Here is a 21,505-nt window from a genome sequence, read left to right on the forward strand (position 1 = left end):
CGAACTAGATCTTATACAGTTGAGTCGACCAATAAAATTTAAGTTGACTGAAATGGTGGAGTCAACCAAAGATAGCAAATAAGGATGCTTTAATCAATATTGCAGTCGACTAACAAAGATTTTAATTAATTTGAAAAATATAAAAGGAGGGGCAAGCAAGAGGAGATCAACCATCAACTTTCAAGCTATCGATTTCTGAATCATTTTCACAACCATCAACTTTGTTTAAGGTTTATACTTTATGTTATTATATTTTTTTACTATCATTATTGTAAAAGAATGATTTTGTATTAGTTTTTCTCTACACCTGGTAAGGAGAGGTAAGGAGAAAGATATGGGTTTTTGAGGGGTGACTAATCTTAGGAATCTATAGGTCATAGAGTAGAAACTAAGGCTTTGAAGAACATAAAATCTTGTGTTAGTGTTATAGTTTGTGTTCATACCATTATTATTTCAACTATTTTAGTTGGCCTTTCAAGATGATACAAGAGATAGCCATATTTCATATTTGCAAGTCTAGGTGATATCACCCTTAGCACTCTAATCCTCATTGCTAGAATTTTCATCTCTTCCGCAATTAGGCAACTAAGTGTCTTGATGAATTAGACAAAGGATTTAAGTTAAATTTATTGCTATATAAAGTTGCATAAGATCTACCATGTAAACAGTTGACTTAGAGTGTCCAAGGTATTGGATGGCTCGATGGCTCAAGTCTATAAAGATCGAAGAATGGGACATATGAGGAACCATAAAATGAGTCACACAGAGATTAGAGAAAAATGGCATCTGCAATCGAGAGACCACAAGATGAGGAGCATCAAAGCATGGCAAGCGGAGGAGGTAAATTACTTAGGAATGGCATAAAGAGGTGTTGTGGGCTCGAAGCATCCAAGGAGCGTAGTTTGATATGAGAAAACCTCAAGGCTTGAAGAAACTCTGCAAGAGATCTGAGTGGAGTGACCTATATATAAAGGAAAAGAGCAGATGACAACTTAGGAATGACTCAATCGTAGATGTGGTCGAAGTCAAAGGAACTAATTGACTAGTATTGGGAAACAGTCAACTAGTGACTGAGAAAATCATACCCCAAGTGTTTAAGGGTTTGTGGTTTGCTTAGTGTGGTTCAATACCTTTTTGGGTATTGTGAAATAAAAGAGTGATGGATACATTCTGATCAACTAATGATTCAAACCATTAGCAAACAAGTAGAAGATTTGTCAATTGGTCAATTGACTGAGGGTCATTTAGTCGAGGAACAAAATATTTTCTAATTCGTTGGTGTAGTCGATTGATGCTATAGGAACAGATTCATTAGCCGTCGACAGCATAATGACATAACAATAAGACTAGGATTTGAGAATGTTATAAAAGGAGCTCGACGGTTGTGAAATAAAGAATTTATTCAATGCAAACAACACTCACTCTGTTTCTGTTTGGGTTTTGTTGTCAACCTTGATTCTTATTTATTTCTATTATTGATCTGTAAGAGGTTTCTCCACTTTTGACTTTGTTGAGAAAAAGAAAATATAGCAATGTCTTGAGAGTAATTCACCTGACAGATTATATCACATAGAGTATGAGTTCACCTGACAGATTATATATCATAGAGTACGAGTCTCGTGAGTGTCGAACCATGTTAAGTCATTGTGTTTATGTACCCTGGTTTGATCGTTTTTATTGTATTATTTAATTTTCGTTGTATATTTTGATTTATAGAACATCAATACCACAAGACGTACTATTCACCTCCCTCTACTACTTGATCACATCACCACACGATCAAACACTCATCATCAATCCTCAAAACATGGTACTAGAGCAAGGACTTCTAACTTTCGAAGGATTAATCATGATAGGAATTCAATTTGTACCGACAAAGTTCAAGGGAGACTTGGGATCTAGGAAAAAAAATATATATTTTTAAATTAATTATAATGTATTCCTTGTTATAGAATATGAATTTAAGGTTTAAAGAACAATAAAGAAAAACTGTTCGAGAAAAGAAATCGGACGACTAAGCTATTTTAATTAAATAAAAATGCCATAAATATAATTCTTTCTATTTTACTAAATGTTATTTTGAGCAAGGGTAGAGGAGCATACACCAATGCGAAGGATCTTTAGATGAAGAACATTCTTCTTCATGAAAATCTCATCTAAAACCAGAAGATGAAATCCATGGAGAGATTGAACACAAAGTGGAAGAAATCATAAAATCTATAACTCCAAAAAATTAGGTCAATCATGAACATCAAAATTCAACCTTGAAGAGAACAACAAAAAATAAAGATATAACATCCACTTCATCTGGAGATTCGATTGAAGCATCAACTTCATCAAAAAATTAAAATAGCCAATAGAGCAAGAGATTATGAAAGTTGCCTCTTAAGTTTCTTAATCCAAGCCAAGATAAAAGACCACATCATTATGATGTTTTGGTTGCAACAAAAAGGAACAGTTTAAGAAAAAGTGTCAACACACGAAGAAGAAATGAAAGTAAAAATTTCTAAATGCAATAAATTTAAACATATTAATATTGTAAAGTTGCTGGAAAAAGGAAGTAAATAAATTTAGACATTAATATAGTCTATCCGAGTTGCAAGAAAAAGAAATAAACAAGGACCGTAGTATCCTTTGCCTGCAATAAGAGGAGACAAATGGGATAGCTCATAATATTTCTATGAAAATAAATGAATCTAGGAGAATAACAAAGACCATAGAAAGAAAAGGTTTAAGGAAATGGGCAATTTTGAAATAACCGGTTTGGAATATATACTGATGAAGACAAGATAGCCATTGTATTATAGGATGCCTTTTAAGTATGATGTTAAAACAAATAAGCCTACATATATTAGCATAAAAATAGATTCTAGAAAGGTATCTAGAGATGATATATCCAGTGAATAGCTTGTAAATTCATTTGAAAACCATAGGTTTTAGATACCAAAGAATGTGATCTCATCATAGGGTGTGCAAGAAAAAGAAATAAACAAGGACCGTAGTATCCTTTGCATGCAATAAGAGGAGACAAATGGGATAGCTCATAATATTTCTATGAAAATAAATGAATCTAGGAGAATAACAAAGACCATAGAAAGAAAAGGTTTAAGGAAATGGGCAATTTTGAAATAACCGGTTTGGAATATATACTGATGAAGACAAAAGCGCCATTGTATTATAGGATGCCTTTTAAGTATGATGTTAAAACAAATAAGCCTACATATATTAGCATAAAAATAGATTCTAGAAAGGTATCTAGAGATGATATATCCAGTGAATAGCTTGTAAATTCAATTGAAAACCACAGGTTTTAGATCCCAAAGAATGTGATATCATCATAGGGTGTGCAATAGGCATTGAAAAGAGCAGTACACACTCAATTCTACTTGGTTAGCACATTAGATTTGTTTCAAGCTTGGAATTAACTTCATCTAGTGTGAAATTGCATGAATAAATAGGTTATTGTTGCTATCCGGTCGAACTTGTGTTTTGATGTATGACAAAAAATTTAAAGTTAGGCATTGTGAATCTAACTTAGGTATTGAGTGTGCAGGTCACTTAATAAGAAAAGTCCTAGTGGATCGGGAGGACCAAACACTAGGAAGAAGAGAAAGTCTTAGTGGATCAAATGGACCAAACACTAGATGAGAAAGACCAGATAGGTTGACGAACCGAACATTTGCCACGAAAGACTTGGTGGGTAAACAAGATCGGACACCAAGTAGAATAGAGCCCTAGTGGATCAGAAGCACATTAAGCAGAGCAAGTCCAAACAAATCTGCAGAAGTGGACGTTTAGCTTAGGTAAGAAAACAAGGTAAATTCAGGAGAGGTCCTTCTAAAAGAAGGCTATGAGGAGTGTCTTTTACCTTAGGACAGGGGTAATCCTACACGTAAGCGATAATCCGATTAAGAAACCAACATAAGTTTCGAAGTTGAGGTTAATTGTCAGAAAAAAATAGAGCGCGCATAATAATAAATATATCTATTACTTATTTGTCATACTAACTTGGTTCTATAGAAAAGAGACATTCGGTCGACTAAAAGATGAATACGGTCGACCTCACAATTTGGGCGACCGAACAATAATTTTTGATAGACCAAATGACTGCTCGGTGACTTGGCAGAACATTTCTGATGTGGTGTCAGATAAGCACATGATGGTGATGCGACAGATGATCTAATAAGGATAATCTTCGAGAATCTGATATAGCATGAATAAGCACAGAATTGCTAACATGGAAGCAACGTTGTCAATGATAGGCTTCGGGCAGCAGACGTGGCAAGAGATAAGGTGTGAAATGCTGACGTGGCGAGTTATCAAACAACTTGAAGTCAATCGGGAGCATGAACAGATCCAATCAACAAATTGAAGTCAATCGGGAGCATGAACAGATCCAATCAACAAATGAACCTAGACGGGAAAGCTGGCATGGACATGATCGATCAACTAATATTGTTGAGCAATCGACCGAGAAACCAATCTAATCAGCGGGAAAGTTGTTGATCAATCAACCAAAAAAGACAATAAAACAAGCTCGAGTCCAAGCCTCAAATATCATTAAAAAAACAATCAAGCAATTATTTCTTTGTCAATTTTTGTTCTTTTGTGCTAGAATTCACCTCAGATCCAATTCACTCCATCGAACTTTGAAATTCAACAAGCTTTACTTTGGTAACCTTTATTTTTAATTGTATTTCATTTTGTGAGATACTATAATCTCTGTGGTTGTAAATGATTTCTCCACCTCCGAATTTGTTTCGAAAAGGTGAAGATTTAGAGGTATTTCGGGATCAATCCACCTAACAGATCATACGTCGTGGACATAGGAACCAAAGAGGGAAGCCAAACCACGTATTTTATTTAATGTTCCAATTCAATTTGATTTCATAATAAAATATTTTTTTTAAAATACATGTTATCCCCCCCCCTGCCACCTTCCGATCCTATAATTGATATCTCAATTGACTTAACAGTCGTTCAAGCATTATAGATCTTTGATCTAAGAAACAAATCCATCTTACCCTTATTTAGAAAGTCGGGAAATCAAGTTGAAAGTGTTTTGTTTCCGTGTTTAAATTAAAATTAATCATTTTTCTTTACAAGTATTTTATCAGTGTTAGTCACCCAAGACCTTGAAAAGTCTTGAGTAATTTTTTCTTTAAATTCATATGATTATATTAATGGCCCATTAAGAAAAATAATGCACTCTTCGCCCTCCCCTATTCGACAAAATTGACTTCGAGTACTAGAAGGAGCGAATGGAATATTACTTAAAGACCGAAATTAAAATGTGATTCGTTGTGAAGAGGGGCTTCACTCTACCAGTCGATGAGCTTGGAGAACCATTGGAATGCGAAAAGTGGACCACCGACGTCAAGAACAAAGTTGATGCCAAGGCAGTGATGACCCTAGCTTAACCAAGGAACAACTGAATCGAATGGGTTCGTTCAACAGCGCCATGGATCTCTAGGAGAAATCAATCCTAAGGTAGCTAGCAAGGCTTTATTATTAAATCAATTACAAAATTGTCAAATGTAAATGGAGAATTCGTAAGCTACACGCAAGAATCAGGATATTCTGAACGGAATTCACACGATCGGGCAACAAATTGAAAACCGCGACATAATAAGATACGCTTTAAAAGCATTTCCCTGAAACACATTATGGGCATATATGGTAGATGCATACAAAATGTCTAAGGATTTATCTACTGTTAACTTAGATGAGTTATTTTGTGAATTAGAATTGCATGAGTAAGCTAACTTGAACCAGAAGGAGAAATGCTGCAAGTCAAATCAAAATCATGACCAGAGTTTGAGTCAAAGGTCGAATCAGACTCAGACGATGAGGAGCTAACTTGGTTCAAAAGATAATCAAGAAAAAAAAAAAGAATTTCACATAGAAGGATATCAAGAAGGTTATACAAAATAAAAGCAAGCAAGCAGTTCAAAGAAAAACTAGCAGAGAAAAAGTGGAGGTGATTTGCTATGGATGCAACAAGAAAGCCCATTACAAATCAAAATGCTCTAAACTAAAAGAATCAAAGGAGGGGTAAACCCAAGAAACAACAAAGAAAGAAGGCACTCAAGGCCACCCGGGACGAGTCATCTTCAAAAGTATTTAAAAAATTTAAATTTTAAAATTAAAAATTAAAAATTAAAATTTTAAAAATTTAAAAATTTAAGATCAACAAATAAAATTGGATGGTCATATGGACCCATACTTTTTAAAATGTATTTATTTAATATGATATAATTTTAAAATGATTGAGTGAACTGTGGAACCCATAAATAATAAGTATAATGTTAAAAGGAATGTGAATGAAAGAGATATGTTGTTATAATGAGTACGTGGCAGTGGACCCCATATTTTTTGATGAGGTGATGGATGTTATAATTGAAGTGGGTTGTGGATGCCCTAAATGGATCTTCCGAAATAAATTAGATGATAAAGGCAATATTATAAGAAATAAGGCTCATTTAATAGCTAGGGTTTTAGTCAAATAGAAGGTCTAGACTATGATAAAACCTATACACTAGTATCCAAGCTTGAATTTATTATAATATTAATAGCTTATGCAGCATATAAAAGATTTGTTATACCAAATATATGTAAGTCTGCATACTTAAATGATTTTATTAAGGAAGAAGCATACGAAAGGAGTATATGTAAGTCAATCAACTGATTGTGAACACGTAAAGCATCCTAACCATGTATGTAGATTAAAAAAAGATATTATATGAATTAAAACAAGCACCTAGGGTTTGATACGAAAGATTATAAATTATTTAATATCAAAAACTTTTAAAATAAGGACAAATTGACCTACAGTATTTGTTAAAATATATGAAAATGATATATTCATAGCCCAAATATACGTAAATGATATGGTATTTAGATCAACTAATACAAAATTCCTAAAAGAATTTATAACACTAATGGAAAATGAATTTGAAATGAGTTTAGTAGGAGAATTAACATTCTTTTGAAGACTATAAATAAAACAAGCAAAAAAAAAGATATTATGTAAATCAAAATAAATATATTAAGGAATTAATCAAAAAAATTGACATGGATAATGCTAAGGAAATAAATACACCAATGGCAACAAACATAATATTAGATAATGATTCAGAAGGAAAATCAGTAGACCTTAAACATTTTATACAAGTTATAGGTAGCATACTACATTTTATTTGTAATAGGTATGTGTGCAAGATATTAATTTTGTGTTAAAGTGTCTCATTTAAGTTGTTAAAAGAAATCAATAAATGTAGGAATTTGGTACCCTATGATTAGTAATTTTGAAATAATAGATTGACTCAGATTATGTCGGTTGTAAATTAAAAGATTTTGAATTAAATTACACAAATGTTAAAGTGTTAATTGATAATATAATATAAGTTCGATAAATTTAACTAAAACTCACAAAACACATAGAAGTAAAATATCATTTTGCTAGGGATCATGTAGCTAGAGGAGATATTATACTCGACCGAGTTCAAATCAAATTTAGCCGATATATTTACCAAACTATTACTTGAGGAAGAATTTAGTACTCTTACAAGAGAATTAGGAATGTGTTTAATAGAATAGGATTCATCTTTATTACTATTTTTTGTAATTATTATATTTTTTTATGTTTTGAAAAATGAATCTAACTTGGGTTTTAGGGTTCATGAACCTATAGATCTAAGCAGCTTTGGCATCTCACAAACACCTAGTATTGTTTGTCTATTGAGCCACGTCGATGAGCATGAGACGTTAGGACTCGACCCTTGGTTCCATATGTAGATTATAGTGTATCAAAATGGAGTATAAAACAAATTGATCACTAGAATGACTAACCCTAAATTGGACTTAAAACTCAACTAATGATCACTTTTAAGACAAAAAAGAAGTTAGACATTTTTCTAAGGACAACATTATAGATAAAAAAAAAGGCAGCCCGTGCACGAAGCTCCCACTATGTGGGGTCCAGGGAAGGATTCATTGTACATAGTCTTACCCTACTTTTTGCAAGAGGTCATTTCCAGGATTCGAACTCGTGACCTTTTGGTCACAAAGCAACAACTTTACCGTTGTCATTAATTTTAAAAATTATTTTTCAAAATAATTTTCCGGTCATTGGAAATAATTTCCTGAATTACCTCAAAACCCTAAGCCACTAACTAGGCTAAAACAACTTTATCGGTCGACTATAAATACCTATTCAAGAGATCGAATGAACCCTACCGTCAAAGGAAAATCACGTCAGTCAATAGAAAATAATATACACATAATTCAGGTTAGTCTGATCGATGCTCTGACTTTTTCGATTGACCAAACAAGTTTTAGGGCAATCGAACAACAGAAATCGACAAAATAGCTAGCATAGTCATCCACATTCGGGCGACCGAAAAGCCTTTTTCGACCGACCGATCCCCCTTATAACCGTAAAAAGTTGATCATTAGATCATAAATTCAATTGTTGAGTCCACTGAAAAGCTTTTTCCATCAACCGATCCACATTGTAACCATAAAATCCTGATATTGTTCGATTAAAAACTTTTTCGGTCAACTGAAACTGCCATATAAAAATAGTGTCAAGGTAAGATCAACCCATCACTAGTGAGCTCCAATTCCACCTTTCTCTCTTATGTTCCAACATTCATTTTGCCTTGAGATCCTCAAAAATATCTTGGTAACTATCCTAACCCGTTCATTTCATCATTTTTTTTTAAGCTATATGCTTATTGTAGTCTTTTTTATAGCCAAAAGCATAGGGTAACTCAAGATGAGGCCGATCCCTCAAACCATAGCCAAGATCCTAGATTTCCTACAGAAAGTTTTAGGAACTAGGTACTTAGATAGGAATTTCTTTACCAAGTATTGTCTATAGTTGAGATAATCAACTATTATACCTAGGCCAACCTAGTCTACTACACACATCATATTAATCAAGGATTATGTGCAGAATTTTTTCATAACCTAAACTCTATTGATGACTTTAACTATAAAACTATGGTAGGGGGTCAAGACTTTTAATGCTTCGGGCCTACTTAGGCACAAGGGTAACTGATTACCCTTTTTATTGTTTCCCAAACTACCCTCAGTCATTACTTGAATCATACTCTCATATATCACTTTAATTTAATGCAACAAACCCCTTTGACATTTTTCAATTTTTTCAAAACTATTTTGACAGACCATTTGAAATATATTTTCCTGTAAATTCTTTGGAACCTGTTTTGAATATTGGATTTATGATTTACCCCTGTTTTGATGTTATATCAAAGGGGGAGAATACCGAGAGGTTTAAAGTTTAAAATTTTAAATTTCAAATGAGGTTTAAAATTTGCAAAGGTAAAGTTTGAAAACTTAAATTTCAAATGAGGTCTAAATTTTTCAAAATTTAAGGGGTATTCAAATAGTACATTATGTTTCTTTTAACGTTAAATCGGATTGTCAAATATCAAAAAAGAGAAATTATTGGTGCATGCAACACCAAATAATCGAACTTGTGTCTTGATATATGGCAAAAGGTTTAAAGTTAGACATTGTGAATTTAACTTGGGTGTCGAGTGTGCAGATCACTTAACACAAAAAGCCTTAAGAAGTCAAGAGAACTGGACACTTAGTAGAAGAGAAAGTCTTCGTGGATAAAATGGAGACACCAGGTAGAGTAAACCAAATGGGTTGATGAACTTGACATGGAAAGACATGGTGGGTGATCGGACACTAAGTAGAAGAAAGCTTGGTGGGTCAGAAGATCGCAAGTCCAAATGGGTTAGCAGAACCAGATGTTTGCCCTGCCCAAGTAAGAAAGTAAGGTAAGTTCAGGAGAGGTCCTTTTGAAAGAAAGTGATGAGGAGTATCTTTTACCTTGGGACGGTGGTAATCCTATAGCTAGGCGATAATCCGAGTAAGAAACTAACATGAGTTTCGAAATTGAGATCAGACAATTTTAACTATTAGAAATAATAGAGCATGCATAATAATAAATACATATATTACTTATTTGTCATACTAACTTGGTTTTGCAGAAAATAGGCGTTTGGTCTATCAAAAAATCAATACGATCGATCGGAAGGTTCAGGAGATCAAACAACAGTTTATGGTCGACTAGATGATTGCTCAGTGATTTGGCATAACATTGTTGATGTGGTGTCAGATAAGCACATGATAGTGACGTGGCAGATGACGTCTGATGATGTGGCAAGGATAAGCTTCGGGAAGTTGACATGGCATGGAAAAGCACATAATTGCTTGTGTGGGCAGACTTGGGCAAGGATAGGCTTCGAGCAACTCACGTGGCAAGAGATAAGGTGTGAAATGCTGATGTGGTGAGTTATCAAGCGACCGTATGATCAACAAATGAACTTAGACAAGAAAGTTAGCATGGACATGATCGATCTAGCGATCTTGCTGAACAGTCGACCGAGAGACCAATCTAATACTAGATAAGCTTTTATCGGTCGACCATAAAAAGCTATAAAACAAGCTTGAGTTTAAGACTCAGATATTATTAAAAAAAAAACCAATCAAGCAATCATTTCTTCATCAATTTTTGTTCTTTGTGCTCGAATTCACCTCAGATCTAATTCACTCCATCGAGCTCTAAACTCGAGGAAGCTTTACTTTGGTAACTTTTAAATTTAATTGCATTTTATTTTGTGCTATACATTAAGTATTTATTGTAAGAGGTTTTTCTCTTTTTTTTGGAAAGGAGAAGATTTAGAGGTATTTCGGGATCGATCCATTAACGAATCATACATCGTGGACATAGGAACACAAGAGGGAAGTCAAACCACATTAAAATTATTGTGTCTCTTTTTGTGTTATTCTTATTTAATTTTCGCTGCAATCTCATTTTTGTAATAAAACAAGTTTTTAAAATACGCGTTATTCATCCCCCTCCCTCCTCCTCTAGCGCCTCCTTCTGATCCTACAATTATTTTGTTTGCTTATTGTTAAAGCTTTATACTTACTATCCCAAAATGCTTATATGGATATTTGCTGCTTAAGAGTTCAAAAATAACATTCCTGAATTTTAAAACCACAGAAGTTTCTAGCAATTTTTTTTATTTCTATCAAATTTAAAAATTATGTTTTTCATGAAAACTAAATTTTTGTTGTTATGTAAAATTAACTTCTCTGTAGAATTTCAAATGTTTTAGAAGTTTGTGTTATTTTTTATTATTGTTGAAATTTTTAGCAACTTCTTAGACAACTGAGACAAGGTTTGGCTAATTGGTACTAAGTTCAACAAAAAAGTTAAGAAATGAATTTCTATGCTAGTTTTTCAAAATAATCTATAACTCTTTTTGATAATATATGATATAACAACATATTTTGATCATTGAACTCACTAGAACATATTTTAGTCTTTTTACCAAAAATTTTGATATACGGATGAATTACATATGGTTACTTGATTTTATAAATTTAAATTTTTGTTCTGATGAATGTTAAAGGGGGAGAAAGAATAGGTTCATGTACACATTATCTCATCACAATAAAATCCTAACTTAAAGGGAGTTTAGGTGACCTAATTTTTGGTTCTCATAATTTTGTTCTTTTTCCCTAAAACGGATTGTCAAACATCAAAAGGGGAGATTGTTAGTGTAATCATGCCCAAGTGATTGTGTTTGACCAAGATATTTTGATGTGTATTGCAAAGGTTCAAGTTGTGTTTGCTTGTGTTACTAATGTGTGTTATGATGTTTTGCAAAGATTTGACAAAATGCACATGAAGCTACTGGGGCTTCTAACTTGACAAAGTCGAGTTATGTTTGTTGACTTAACACAACCAAATTGGTGTGACTCAACAATGTCAAGTTGTGTTTTTAGATTTGGCATGACCAAGTTAATGTTATTGTGTTTGTTGAACTTGATGTGGCCAAGTTTGTTTGGCTTGATAGTTGAGAGCCAATGGTCAAGAGACCACTAGAGATCAACGTAAGAGGAGAAGCATAAAGTTAATTCAATAGCTTTGATAGTAGTCACAAGAGGTGTACTATGCAGATGACCTAGCAAAGGATGGAATGAATTAGCCAAGGCCTTAATGTAAGAGGTGTACTCTTAAACAACATAAAATGGCAACACCTTGAAGGTATCTTGGTGATATGCGAGAGTTACAAGCGAACTTGTAATCTTGGGTTTCTTGATACATTTCTAATTGAGCGTGAACTCAAAGATTAAGTCGACTGAAGGTTAAATGCAGCCGACTTAGCAAACAAGGCAATTGGGTAGTCAACTTAAGACGCTTTGCTCAAGTTAACTAAAAAGGGTTAAGTCGATTAGCAATCAACAGATCCACTGTTTGAATTTGAAAATTAGATAGTTCAAGTAAATCTTATCAATACAGTTGACTAGAATAGTTGAGTCGACTAGAACATATTTGAGTCGATCGGAATGGTGTTGAGTCGGCTAAAAATGATAGGTGGTAGATAAGGATCCTTGATCAATGTTTCAATCGAATAGCAAAAATTTGAATCAACGAGAATTAAACAAAATATATGGATGAAACTTATCTAAACTCAATTTGAAAACTATAAATAAAAGGGCAAGAGGAGCTCGACCATCATCTATCAAAAATCAAAATATTATTCTGAAGAATTTCCACAACTCCACTTTGCCGTTTACTATTCTTTTATAGTCTTTATGTTTATAGCTTAAAGTTCATACCTTTAAACTATTACTTTTTTATATAGCCATTAGTTTTCTTATGTTGATCTTTATTGTACAAAAATAATTTGTACAAGATTTTTCCACCTCTAATAAGAAGAAAGATATGGGTTTCCAACGAATGACTCACCTTAGAAGTTTATAGGTTGTAGATTAGGAACCGGTGGTTTTGAACTACGTAAGATCTTTTATGTTAGCATTGTGCTTTGTGCGTTCATATCTGCAAGAACACGAGAGAGCCCATTTACTATTTTGAGGTCAAGGAAGTATTCACCCCCTCTGCCACTCTAGCCCTCATCACTAGTCCTCAATGGCTAGTGCCCATCGTCACCCTTGCCTAAACTTGCTCGGTGCAGCTATTGAAGAGTAAAGAGGACTTTTATTGGAATTTGTGAAAACCACTCTTTCAGCCAGAAGACATGGGGAAAATGGATTCTGTTGAAACAAGCATCCCTTGTAAAAGATATTTTTCCCACTGAGCAAGAACAGAACAAGCATTAAAGTAAAATTCTGGCAGAACTAAGGGGAAACCAAATGCCTATACATAAATGAAAATCTAAAGTGTCCAGTACAAATATACTAATATAGTAGCTTAAAATGTCAACCATGACTAGTCTTTTTATGCTGAAACAAAAACATGAATGAGAATATTATGCAAAATAAATCAAATCAACCACATCTCCTAGCAGTAAAGTTTTGTCTCAAAATTGATGAGCAAAAGAGACAAGTTAAGAAATAGGGAAACTTCACCTCAATAAAGCTTTTGTAAACAGCAAGGTATAGTCGTTGTACATTTATATGTCCCTCATCAAGCTGAAGCTCCTTAGCAATTATCTCCTTTCCATAATGCTGCAACGGGGAATGACATCGGTAAATTTTACTTTAGAAGACTGTTGAAGCAAAATAATTAGATGAAGATGGAATGCTATTTGTTATTCAATTTGCAGTACAAAGAAGTGGCAGTATATTCCCTCAAAGAACACTGATGAATCAAGCTGAGAATATCACTCCATTACAGTTGATACTTAACCAAGCACTGTCCCTTTTGTTGTCTGAAGGTGGCAAGCAACAGCCAACATTTGTACATAAATAGAAGTTTAGTTCTTTTCACCTTCACCCTTGTGGTACTACTTCGCTATCAGTCACTGACCTTTTTTCACTTTAATTGATCTAAAAAGAGTAGAATAACCCTAGCTTAAAGAGAACTCTGAGCAGCAACAATCATTTCCAGTGGTTTAATTGAGCAATTAGATCCTCAACTTTTCCATTGGGATTCAACTAACCTATTAAACCAAGGCAAGGAAACTATTGAAGTAAGACTATCCCAGTGCTTTTTGCATGTTTCCTTCTGCATGAGCATGTTTAATGATGTAATTTCCTTCAGATTTCAGAACCACTTAACACAAATAACATAATATAGTGGCCATCTCTAAACTAAAATCAGAAAAGATGGTTTTCCACTCTTGCTAAGCCCATAAATACCAAATCAAAACAATGTAAAGATATTGTCTGAAAATTTCTGAGGCATAAACAAAGTATTTTCTAGTGCTAATAATAACATGACACCATAGCTAAATATATACTAAAATGTAGCAGAATTGACTATATAACCCATGATAAAGGTGCCAAATAAAAACCTGAAAACAGAATTCTTCTCTGACAGAATATAAAGGATAAGTTCCAAATCTGCAAAATAAAAAATATTACATGAAGATTTAAATCAATATCAGATAACCTAATACCTTATAGACAAGCCCAGCGCTACTAAGCTTGGTGCTGAACCCGTAGCCAAAAATTTCCTGAAATCCTTTTTGGTGATGATCATAACGGTCTCGGCTAGGATCATATACACCGCCAACGTCAAGCACTGCATCAAGGGTTTCAAGGTGCTGCACATTGATTTTTGAAAAAAAAAAAAGAGATTATGACATTAAAAAAATCAATTAGTTTACAAAGTCAACAAGCAAGACTTAAGTAGCAAATGAAGCAGCACATAGTTGTAGAATTAAAAAAAGTAAGCATGTGGGTGCTATTTAGCTTGGATTTGCATTTAGTTGTCATAGTCATAGTGCAAATCAGGTAGATAATTTGAACATACATGTGCAACGAGTTCAAAAGCAAATTAGTATTTGTCAATGACAAAATCTATCAAATAACAATGTCAATTTTATAGCTTTTCATATGTGTGGTGGGCAAAGAAATTAGAATAGCCAACTAAAGCACCATAGTGAACAAATTACCAACTCTCCTGATGTTTAATTTTTATTGTTTTCTTTTACTTCTTTGTGGTAGGCTCCAATTTTTCAGAAAATATGAAATATTTTACTATCAGTAGACCATAAGCCTTAGAATATCACATAAGTTGCTTAACAAATATATCTTATCCGCAACTGTTATTAAGAAATAGCATAAACAGAAATGAACAACTATAAATGTTTCTCTAAACTCACATGAACAAAATTTTATTGAATAGTAAAACTATCATTTAGATCATACAATGTATAAAAAAGGTAATATGGATCTGTATCATATGATCAAACCCAAACCACCAAGGATCAGATGATCTTTCAGGAATCACAAATCTAATTGCTAGCAGTTACGTTCAATGGATCATTATAATCCTTATTTCGCCTCATTGAGGAGGATAATCAGAGAAAAATCACACAAATGGACAACCTATATCCTGTACCAATATATCCCTCAACCAGCTGGTATTCCACCCACAATTATCCACCATCTTTGACAGAAAATTGATCTCATGAACTGAAATTTTATCTTATTAAAAGTATACTCACTTTAACTCATTTTTATGCAAGGAGAATTATTATATCATAAAAATGAAAGACAGAAAAGAAAATTCTCCGTGCCTTTAATCAAATTCAATTGACAAAAAAGTAATTAGATTGTATAGCTTATATCTTCTTCATTAATTACTGACAATACTTCAATCTCATTGTTCATTCCAAATTAAGGGATGCAAAATTGCATAAGACCTTAAATCTCATAGAATCAAAGTTCTTTGAGACTGTCCTTCCAAAAATTAATTCCCATTTGATGCATGTTTTCAAAAGAATTTTGATCCTGAACTGAGATGTGTTCAGAAAAAGAAGAGGATTTATAGATATAACTTATGAGTCTGACATCCACGCACATCTTATGACTTTTATATTAACTTCTTATTAGAATGAACTACCTTTTTTATTCATTATTGTACAAAACTTACAACCAGTTTCCAATTGATTCAAATTTTTAGAAGATCACGGTGTGTAAATGTAAACGTTCAACAACATAACCAAAAATATATATATATATAGAACTTGTGAAAAAAAATACAAATATATCATGTTGCTAATCTCTTTGATTTTTCACTCTAGCAATATCTAGGTCCAGAACCATACCAGGCAAAACAATACAACCGTAATACCTACTAGTGTTGTCCATGCTATCAGTTCTAGTGAAAAACATCAACTTAGTAACCGGAAAAAACTTTTAATGATAATGTAAAGATGCATCATATCATGCCCTACGCACAAGATAGACTTTCTTCACCATTTCAGTTCTTCTATTTTGAACCTCTTCTCTTGCGTAAGTAATCAGCCCGGTGATGATTAAAGAGGACAAGAAAAATGCAACCTTTATCGATAAACATTCAAGAGGGAAAAGAAAAAAGAAAAAACAAACTGTTCATTTTTTGCAAATTAAGGAGATTAATAAAGGAAAGAGATTGTGTACCTGGGGATCTCTTGTTCGTACAATCTCGGCACCAGAGAACTTGTCAGTGAGTCGGATGATGAAGCATCCCAGGGCCTCATCGCAGTGGAAGCTGCCGTTGTGGGTGCCGACCCTCTTGAGAGTAGGCCTGGGGGATCCAGCAGAGAATGCCGCAGGAGAACCAGGGCTCCTCGCAGCTGCGGCTGCCATGGGCGAGGCGAAGTAGTACGTGCGTGCTGCTCCGAAGGCTGTCGGCCACCACCACCACCAATCCCGAACGGCGAACAATTGCAGGAGCAGGGGCAGAGCTTTAATAATAAAAAAAATATATCGTTGGGCCGGCCCAAGTGAGACACCGGCCTTGGTTCGGGCCTATTTCAAATGGCTGAAGAACTCAATAAAGTTCTATACAAATACTAGATCATACCTTGGATAAATATATACACAGGGGACCCACTGTACATTTATTTGTGAGCATTTCGTGAGCCTATAGTATTACGATTTTTAATTTTTTTTTTTTTTTTTTTTTTTAAAGGCTTAGGATCTAACAGTTAGTAAAGGAAATAAAAATTTAAAATAATAATAATAACACTAGATGCTAACGGGATACTCATGAATAGATAAGGTTTTAAAATTCGCTAGGCGCTAGTCGGACGGCAGACCAGCGCCTAGCGCCTAGGCTGGGACTAGGCGTCGCTAGGCGGATTCCTCGGTATCCCTTCTTTTATGGGGAGTTATGGACTGTGGATAATGTCATATGCAAATCTAAATGTTGTCTTAAATAATTTCATAGTAATGGAGATCTAACTATGTATGCTGAAATAAATGCATACTTTCTAATACCAAAAAATGAAAAATTATAAAAGAAAATTAATAGTTTTGTGCAAAGGAAATATACTAGACTCAATAAATATGAGTAAAAGAAATAGTTGAACAGTAGAACATGCAGTAAATTATCATAATCATGTAGTAAACAGTAGAATATATATTCAAATCGAATTTTAAAACCTTGTTATAAGCTAAAACAACTTTAGTGGTGGAAAACATTAGAAAATAGTAACAATAGTTCAATTCAAGATTATATCATTGTGAACCAGTAACTAGTAACCACTAAGCAACATATAATTGTTGAATAACATAAATCATGTCTTAACAAAATGAGTTCAAAATTACACAACTAATAATATCTCTTAGACTCATATTTATTCTACTTCTTCTTCTCCATAATTTTGAATAACTTGTTCTTCATCGAACACAAACTCAATATCATTATTGTGATCCTCCTCTTCTTCTTCGGATGCAAAATCATCTTCATAAAGTTCTCTCACTTTAGAGCTTCTTTGGGGTTGTAGATTTTCATCTGCTCCACTTGCTTCATCAACCATTTGCCAAGTGAGTCTGGAACCTAGTTCAACTTCATCATCTTCTCCACCATCCACAATCCAACCTTGTGCATTTGAAGCATCTTTTGTAAGAAGGACATCGACATTCCTTTCTTTTTCTCTTTTTTGTTTGTTCAATAATCTAGTATTAAATTGGACAAATACTAGATTGTTTAACCTGTTGACATCCAACTTATTTCTTTTCTTTGTATGAATCTAAAAAAATAGAGAAAGTAAATATTATAGTTAGTACCTGAATATAGTGTATAGATGTTAAAAATTATAGCTAATTTAATTAAAGACTGAAAGTTTAAAACTTACTCCTTCAAATGTACTCCAATTTCTTTCATACCCAGATGAATTTGTAGTTAATGAAAGTATCCTCAATGCCACCCTTAGCAAGTTAAGTGTGTGAGCACCGTATGTACTCCACCATGCACATGGATTAAATGTATCATCATTTTTTTCACATGCTTTTGCTGTCAATATTTTTCCTAATAACCTAGTCTTATCTTTATATTTTAAAAATTCCTTGTTAATAATTGTATCTTGTAGATCTAACTCATTGGCATACAAAGTTTCCGTGCATTCAAAAATCTCCGTCGTGACCTCCTCATAAAGAGCAATAAAACTATCTTTATAGTAAAAATAAGGATTCAACAAAAAAAATAGTGGTATGCAATGATGTATCAAGTCTATCCTTTATTTTTTACTCAATAAACTATGATAAGCTGATAATTTGATTCCACGTTGTTCAGAGCCACCTTGATATCTTCTTTAGCTTGAAGAAGCTCCCTATATAGAAACTCTATCGATGACTTTCTATCTCCATCTACCAATCGAAGAACTCTTACCAAAGGAGCAAATATTTTCAAACAAAGTGTCACACCATTCCAAAAACTCATGCTCATCACTGTAGAGTAAGCCAATTTTCCTTTGTTTGTTTTTGACCATTTACATTTCTCCCACATATCACTTGTAAACATGACCCTTAAACTAGTTTTTTTTTTAATCAAACTTTGTAATGTGAGGAAATTTGATGCAAACCTGGTAACTCCTAGTTGGACTATGTCTCTCTTCTTCGTGAAACTTCTCATCAATGATAAAGTCTTATGGTGAGCATAGATGAAAATGGTAAAGGCCTTGGATTGCTTAATCACCCTTTTATATCGTGGAAGTTTGCGAATACTTTCAAGCATGAGATTAATAGTGTGAGTTGCATATGAACTCCAAAAGATCCAGGTCGTTTTTCTTTCATCAATTTAGCTGCAACTATATTGTTGTGTTAGATTGTATACTGAAAGTCTAGCTTTTGTAAACATTTATTTTGAAATAAAGAATCACATTGGTCAAAAATGACTACATTTATATGCTAAGTGTAGTTGTTCAATTAATTTATATTGTAGATAACATGGTGTGTGGTGTCACACATAGAAGATTATGTTATCGGTTCTTTATAAATTATAAACAGTAGCTCATGACTAAGATGGATGGGAACAAACCATTGGAATAGTCGTAGTGTAATTTGGTATTAGTTTATCTTAACTATAAAATTACACTAGTACACTCTGAGTGTATTGAGTAGGACCATTTAAGGTAAGTTCTTTTTATACTGACTTAATAAAAGAGCAAGACCATAGTTATTATGAAAGTGTGTGCTCTTAATCCTAATATAATAACAAGAACATATATTTAGTATTTATTTATTTGATTTATTAAAGGGTGAGATTTAGCTCGATAAATCAATATGTCCGATAAGTTGGGAAATGATATTACTTATAGTGTATGTTGTTGATTAAAGAAGGAAACTGTGTCCTACTAATCTAGCTTGATAATGTCCCCAAGAGGAGCTCATAAGGATTGTCATGTTAAACCCTGCAGGTGGACTTAGTCTGACACGACAAAAAGGTTGAGTGGTACTACTCTTGGACTAAGATATTAATTAAAGTGAGTTGTCAGTAACTCAATTAATTAGTGGACATCTGACATCTTAAACACAGGGAGATTAACACACTCATGATAAGAAGGAGCCCAAAATGTAATTTGGGATTGATGCGGTAGTTCAATAATAATTCTTTAGTGGTATGAATTATTATTGATGAAATTAAGTTGGGTGTTCGGGGCGAACACGGGAAGCTTAATTTCATCGGGAGACTAAAACCAATTCCTCCTCTCGGTCCCTATCGTAGCCTCTTATTTATAAAATATTATACTCACCTATACCCACCTTCTTACCCAACCTTAGGTGGTCGGCCAAGCCAAGCTTGGAGTCCAAGCTTGGGTCGGCCAAAGCCAAAGGGTTGAGCCATTGTAGTGGCCGGCCAATGCTTGGAGCTCAAGCTAGATGGGTCGGCCACAAGAAAATAAAAGGATTTTATTTTTAAAAAATCTTTTCTTATGTGGATACCATGGTTTTAAAAGAGAGTTTAAAATTTAAATCTTTCCTTTTATAGCTTTCTACAAAAGATTAAGTGAAAGGTTTGATATCTTTTCTTATTTGTAGTTAAAAGGAAGATTTTAATTTTTGATAAAACTTTCCTTTTTTGTAACCATCTTGATGATATAAAAGAGAGTTTTAAAATTAAATCTTTCCTATTATAGTTTCTACAAAAGATTAAGAAAAGATTTGATATCTTTCCTTATTTGTAGATTGAGAGGAAGATTTTAATTTTAAAGATAACTTTCCTTTTTGGAAATCATCCACATGTTTTAATAGAGAGATTTTAATTTATAAAATTTCCTTTTATAACCAACCATGAAGGGAAAAATTAATTAAAAAAATTTTATTTTAAAATTTCCGGAAACAAATAAGGAAGTTTTAATTTTGTGTTTAAAACTTGCCTTATTTGGAGCATGATGGTGTGGCCGGCCATAGCATGGGTTAAAAGGAATTTTTAATTAAATTTTCCTTATTAACCAATAGCAAGGAGAATAAAGGAATTTTAATTATAATTAAATTAACTTATATGCCAAGATCATGGAATATAAAAGAGGGGGTAGAGATGTCTTCACCTCACAACATATCTTCTATAGTTTCTCCTCTCTTCCTTGGTGTGTGGCCGTCCCTATTCTTCTCCTCTTCTCTTCTTCTTTAGTGGCCGGTGCATCCCCTTCTTGGAGTTCTTATGGTAGCCGGTGTTAGCAATTTCGAGCCGTAAAAACCGCTTTTTGTGTTGCGGAAACCTCGAAGCTAGCCACGGATCCGTGCGAAGATAAATAAAAATATTCATGTACATGTTTGTCTACACTAGATCTACCTTAGATCAACATGAAAAAAGGAAGATTACCCTTGTAGCGAAGCCCTTCATTTATCCCGCTCGTCTAAATGGTTGCCGGATCTCGTAGAGTGTCAAGTGTACACTCCTCTATACGTATCCACACGGACAAAAGGTGGAGAGAACCACTTAGAGTGTGCTAGCACCCTTGAGAGGTCTCGGCAATGGAGGAGAAGGAGAGAAGAGATGAGAGGAAGAAGAAGAAGCCTTGAATGAGCACACAATTGCTTCACTCATCACACTAATGTGGTCGGCCACTTATTAGAGGCTTTATACCTCCATGTAATACCAAGAGTCATGGCTCTTGGTCTTCCTCATGAGGTGGCACACAATGATGTAACCTTGATGATGTGGAACACCATCATTGGCCGGCCCATGCCAAGTCACAATGAAGTGGCATTTGATCAAGTCAAATTTGACCCTTCATCTTCCCTCTCAAGTCAAGTCAAACTTGACCTCTTATCT

At 33.8% G+C, this 21,505-nt stretch overlaps 1 protein-coding gene across 1 annotated transcript in view; it reads right to left on the reverse strand.

Moving 5' to 3' along the window:
- Positions 1-21,505, reverse strand: part of LOC122054912 (MYG1 exonuclease-like) — a 110,827-nt gene that overhangs the window by 40,021 nt on the left and 49,301 nt on the right. The window contains exons 6-8 of the mRNA XM_042616328.1: positions 16,405-16,755; positions 14,415-14,561; positions 13,423-13,521 (exon numbers count right to left, since the gene is read on the reverse strand). Coding sequence (XP_042472262.1) covers positions 13,423-13,521; positions 14,415-14,561; positions 16,405-16,755 — 597 coding nt within the window. The remainder of the gene's footprint in view (positions 1-13,422; positions 13,522-14,414; positions 14,562-16,404; positions 16,756-21,505) is intronic.

The sequence above is a fragment of the Zingiber officinale genome, chromosome 3B (assembly GCF_018446385.1).
Source record: "Zingiber officinale cultivar Zhangliang chromosome 3B, Zo_v1.1, whole genome shotgun sequence".
In the NCBI taxonomy this organism is placed as follows: Eukaryota; Viridiplantae; Streptophyta; class Magnoliopsida; order Zingiberales; family Zingiberaceae; genus Zingiber; species Zingiber officinale.